The following is a 5,425-nucleotide window of genomic DNA, read 5'->3' as shown; positions in this document are numbered from 1 at the left end:
CTCTCTCTCTCTCTCTCTCTCTCTCTCTCTCTCTCTCTCTCTCTCTCATGCACACACACACTTAAAAATTAGAACTGTTTCTCTTGACCCCATCACTTAACTCTCCGCTTTTTGCAGCTCTTCAAGGGCCTACAGGTCTACTGTTGTGAGCCTTTCACCAACATGCCCAAAGGTAAGAGCCTGGGAGGGCTGCGGAGTATTATAGATGGCATCGACCTGTGTGGGAGTTCCTCCAGTGGGTTAAACGGTCCAGTGGAAGACTGCGCTGCTTCTGCTCTTATATCAAAGGCCCTTGTCTGTGTATAGATTTGGTTAGTTCTTTTCAAAGTGAAGGTCCCTCACCTTTTTTCTCGGCTTCCCTTCAGCTCCTGGGGCTGGAGTTCTGTGACTTAGGAGAGGGGGCCTATCTCCTCATGCTTTGGTGACCCTTCCCCCGCCATAAAATTATCTCATTGCTACTTCATAACTAATTTTGCTAGTATTATGAGTCATAAATATCCAATATGCAGGATATTTGATATACAACTCCCAACAGGGTTGTGACCCACAGATTGAGAACCACTCCTTGGCATCTGGCCATGAGCAGATGAGTGGTAGCAAGGGAGTCTAGCAGTGTCGTTTTCCTTCCTTCTACGCTGGTTATTGATTGGATTTTTAGAAGGTTTCAAGTGTGACTCGATGTTTTATGGTTTTAGATGTTAATATAGTGAAAGGCAGGGGCCCTGGTGGGTATCATCGTAGGAGGGGTTAAGTTAGTGGCCTCAGTTCAGGCAGCACTCCACAGTTCCCAATAATGAACAGATGTTCCTTCTAGAACAGTATGAGGATGCTTTGAGCATCTCCAAAGAAGCCTAGAAGGTTGGTCGGTCAGTGCTGCTGATTCTTAGGCCCAACCTCTTCTAAGATTCATTTCCTAGATGTGTGGCTCCTAGCTCAGCATGCGATCTTTCCTAATGACATGCTGGATCTCTGGCCAGGGGGACCTGTATTTTTTCCCCCACTGGATAAAATATCTTCCAGTCTTTCTCATTTAGAGTAATTACCATCAAGAAATGTGCTCTCGGTGGCATGATCATTGATTACCAACAACAAACTAGGCTGTAGGAGCAAGGAAGAAAGACGGGGACTTTTCACATAGTATCTACAATTTAGCAAGCTGTTGGAAATTCAGTCCTCTTCTTCAACATGTTTCATTTGGGAGACTATGAAGCCTTATCTACCATGTGGCTTCTTAGAGACTAATAACCAAGCAGCTATATCAGTGACAGATTGACTTAGAAGCCATACTAAGTTTAGGGTCTTTCTATCCTTTAAAACAAAAAACCAGCTCACTGAAGTTAAAGCAAAACAAACAAAAAAAGACTGAGGTTTGCTCCAGGGGAAACTGTAGAGGGCACAGGGCGTAGATGTGGGTCTCTGTGGTGATTTTACATCTGTGCTGTAGATGAGCTGGAGAGGATGCTGCAGCTGTGTGGGGCTTCCGTGGTGAAGACGCTTCCATCACTCACCCAGGACAAAGTGAGTATTTGGGGCCTTCTTAAGGAGAGGAAAACACTCTGCTTCCATTAAGCAAGTCCCATGAAGTATCCCAGAGGGCTTTCTCTACCCATGACCCTGTATCAGAAGCCCCGTCTGTGAGTAAGGGCTTGGGAACTATAAGCATTGAAGGTATGGAGGAAGTCTACTCCTTCTAGCCCTTTTAACCATGTGGGGGCGTGACTTTCCCAGAAGCCCTGCTTTAGCACTAAATGCTTTTTCCTTTCTGGGGATGCAGGGTGCCCATCCAATTGTGATCGTGCAGCCAAGTGCCTGGACAGACGACAGCGACTGCCCTGGTAAAGTTTCTCCATGTGCTATGCACTTACATCATGTGAGGTCCTGTTGCATGGGTTTGCTTTTTTTGGTTTTTGGGTTTTTTTTCAAGACAGTTTTTCTCTGTGTAGCCCTGGCTGTCCTGGAACTCACTCTGTAGACCAGGCTGGCCTCAAACTCAGAAATCCACCTGCCTCTGCCTCCCAAGTGCTGGCATTAAAGGTGTGTACCACCACTGCCCAGCTTGTTGCATGGGTTTGATTCACTGCTAGTTTCCTGGTGGTTACCTGACTAATACAAGTCTCAGCTGCTTTTTTTGTTTCCTTTGTTTAGTTTTGGAGTGTTTGTTTGTTTGTTTGTTTGTTTGTTTGTTTGAGGGTTTTGGTTTGGTTTTGAGACAAGGTCATGTCTTAGAACTCAAAGAGATCCACCAGCCTCTGTTTTCCTGAGTACTGGGATTAAAAGTATTGTTACCATGCACGGCCTATTTGTTATTTTGCTTTTCGGTTGGCCTTCTATGTAATACATACTGACTCAAGTACTTGGTGATATTTCGGCCTCAGCCTTGAAAACACTGAGATAGGTATGCCCTACTGCACTCAGTGTTTTTATGGGGGTCTGTTGCTTGTTTTGTTGATTGATTGTTTGGGGTTTGGTTTTTCAAGACTGGATTTCTCTATGTAGCCCTGACTTTCCTAGAACTCACTCTGTATACCAAGTTGGCCTCAAACTTACTGATTCATCCGCCTCTTCTTCCTGATTGCTGGAATAAAAAGCCTGTGCTACCACTACCCATCTTTCAGCCTATTTTTAATGTCTGCATGAATGAACAACAAAAATGTCTATTAAACAATCTTTATTATGGGACTGGAGAGATGACTCAGTGGTTAAGAGCACTGACAGCTCTGCCATAGGTCCTGGGTTCAGTTCCTAGCACCACATGGCAGCTCACAACTGTCTATAACTCCAAGATCTGACATTCATACAGACATACATGCAGGCAAAACACCAATGCATGTAAAATAAAAAAATAAATTTAAAAGAGGAGGCGGGCTAGAGAGATGGGTCTGTGGTTAAAAGCACTAGCTGCTCTTCCAGAGGACCAGGGTTTAATTCCCAGCAACCATACAGCAGCTCACAATGTCTGTAACTCCAGTTTCAGGGGGTCCAATGCCCTCAAACAGACAGACAGACGGACTAAACACTGATGTACATGAAATGGGTAAATAAATCTTTAGGAAGAAAGGAAGAAACAAAAGAATTCAGTGTGTGTGTGTGTGTGTGTGTGTGTGTGTGTGTGTGTGTGTGTGTACACACGTGCCTGTGTGTGTTTACTTTTAAGTGTGTATTTGTGGAGGTTGAAGGATATCTCAAAGGAGTTGATATTCTCTATCCACCCTGTGGATGGATCCTAGGGACCAACTCAGATGGTCAGGCTCTGCAGGGCTCTTTACCCACTGGGCTATCTTTTGATCTTTTTGTTGTTTTATATTATAAAGGTAATATACAAGGCTGCATGTGCTGGTACACACTGTTAATCTCAGCATTTGGGCGCCAGAACAGTTGGGTTTCTGCCAGTTCAAGTGCAGTCTGACCAAGTTCAAGGCCTACCAGAGCTATACAGTGATGCACACTTGGGTGTGTGTGTGTACATGTACGTGTACACACAGGTGATCGTGCTTATGGTATTTTTGTCTTCTCACTTAAGCTATTCCTCCACACCATCTGCTCTCTCAGGTGGCTTTTCCTTAAGCTGGTTGAAGCTCATGTTATTTCACTTTACAGAGGCTGGGCTTTTACCATGATCGCACCTCTGGCTTCTGAATAAGGTCCTGAAGTGTTGTTCTGAGCACCTACTTAACCCTAAGATCTTACACACTCAGATCTTAGAGGGGGTTGGTTAGAGTCTGCTCTGGAAAAATGACTTAACAGCAGTCTGCTTGTGTTCTATCTGCAGATATTGGGCAGCTGTGCAAGGCACGTCTAGTGATGTGGGACTGGGTGTTGGACAGTATATCCGTCTACCGGTGTCGGGACCTGGATGCCTACATGGTACAGAATATCACCTGTGGCCATGACAGTAGCGAGCCACAAGACTCCAGTGACTAATTTAAGAAATGCTCTTTCCGTGCCCAGGGCACCTCTCACTCTTCGGTGCTTCCACAGCCTACTTACCACGTACTGTTCATGCATCAGCCAGGAAAAAGCAGCTTCTACTATGTGAGGGTGCCTTAAAGTTCTTCTAATAAGTCTCCCTTTGAAATCCGTCTTGAGCACAAAAAGTTTTCACCTGAGAAAACTTTATTCCACCAATTGAGCAAGATGCTAATTCACTGTATATCGTTCTTGGATATAGAGTAGAGTGGCTTGGCTGCTCTGAGCTGGGCATGGTGATACTTGCCTATAATCACAGCACTTGGTGGAAAGAGACAGGAGTTCAAGGCCAACGTGGGCTATATACACCTGAAGAACACATAGCTAGTGGTCCTAATTTGTTCCTTATAAAATCACATGTTCATACAGGCCAAGAGTCAAGTCCTTCAAGGAGATGGCTTGTGATCTGTGGTTTGACTTAAAATCAGTGCTCCTCAAAGCTCCAGGTTTAATACCCGGCACCAAACAACACCCACTTCCCTCCCCCAACAACACCCTGAATAGGGCTTGGGCAGGTCTTAGACGTTAGGGGACACTGAGGAAATTCTGAGGTAGATTATGTATTTGATGTGAATGTGAGGTTTTTCGAGTGCCAGTGTCAAGGAGAGCCTTCTAATTCCCCATAACTGATGAGCAACGTGTCTGTTGTAGCAGCTCTAAGTAACCCATTCCTCTCTAAATACAAGGTCTCTGATATGAATATTTCATGTCTGTACAATGATGGATTCCACCATGAAAGGAGCTGTTGCTTTCTTTGAAGTAATTTCTTCCCTTTTGCTCCCTGTTGCTGAACCATACTACTTCATAAATAATTTTGCTTGCTGAAGGAAGAGAACATATTTTTCATGAACTCATAATCTTGGACTGTTTATAGATACTGGGGGGAATAGGTCTTCCCTGGCCCCCCAGGGTGCAAGGGCAGTGGAGACCTGCCTGATTATACAAAGTATGTTTATAAATGCTGTGCTGTTAATGCTGCAAATAAACTGAATAGCAAACATTCTGACAAAGAATCACTGGGGGCCTGGCAAGCTGGTTCAATGGGTAAGGTCCTGGTGCCACACCTGACAGCCAGAGTTCAACCAACCCCTGGGATCCACGTGGTAGAAAGAGAGCTGACTCCTGCAAGATGTCTTCTGACTTCCACACATATGCCATGGCCTGTGTGTGCTCGTGCATTTGGCACAGGTGTGACTCTGGCATTTCAAAGGTCTGGGGAGCCCAAGTGTTTCACGTTTCATGAAACCAAGAGCAAGATAGTAGCAGGCCTCTGTCCACCCTGAGGATGAACCTGCTTTAAATTCCTTCAAGTCAGCTGGGCACTCAAGAGTCAGGCAGGCAGATCTCTGAATGCAAGGATAGCCAGGGCTGTACAGAGAAACCCTGTCTTGGGAATGGACTTCCTTCCTTCAAGTTAGACCAAGCAGGGTGGTGCACACTTTTATTGCCAGCACTGAGG

General features: G+C 45.1%; 1 protein-coding gene across 1 annotated transcript in view; it reads left to right on the top strand.

Annotated features, from left to right (window-relative positions):
- Positions 1-4,969, top strand: part of Brca1 (BRCA1 DNA repair associated) — a 61,940-nt gene extending 56,971 nt beyond the window's left edge. Inside the window, exons 19-22 of the mRNA XM_028780663.1 lie at positions 118-172; positions 1,445-1,518; positions 1,775-1,835; positions 3,770-4,969. Of these exons, the coding sequence (XP_028636496.1) occupies positions 118-172; positions 1,445-1,518; positions 1,775-1,835; positions 3,770-3,921 (342 nt within the window). The 3' untranslated portion in view covers positions 3,922-4,969. The remainder of the gene's footprint in view (positions 1-117; positions 173-1,444; positions 1,519-1,774; positions 1,836-3,769) is intronic.
- The last annotated feature ends 456 nt before the right edge of the window (positions 4,970-5,425 follow it).

The sequence above is a fragment of the Grammomys surdaster genome, unplaced genomic scaffold (assembly GCF_004785775.1).
Source record: "Grammomys surdaster isolate TR1022 unplaced genomic scaffold, NIH_TR_1.0 371, whole genome shotgun sequence".
NCBI classification, from domain to species: Eukaryota; Metazoa; Chordata; class Mammalia; order Rodentia; family Muridae; genus Grammomys; species Grammomys surdaster.
The sequence above is the reverse complement of the archived record's forward strand: the minus strand, read 5'-3'. Positions and strand labels throughout refer to the sequence as shown.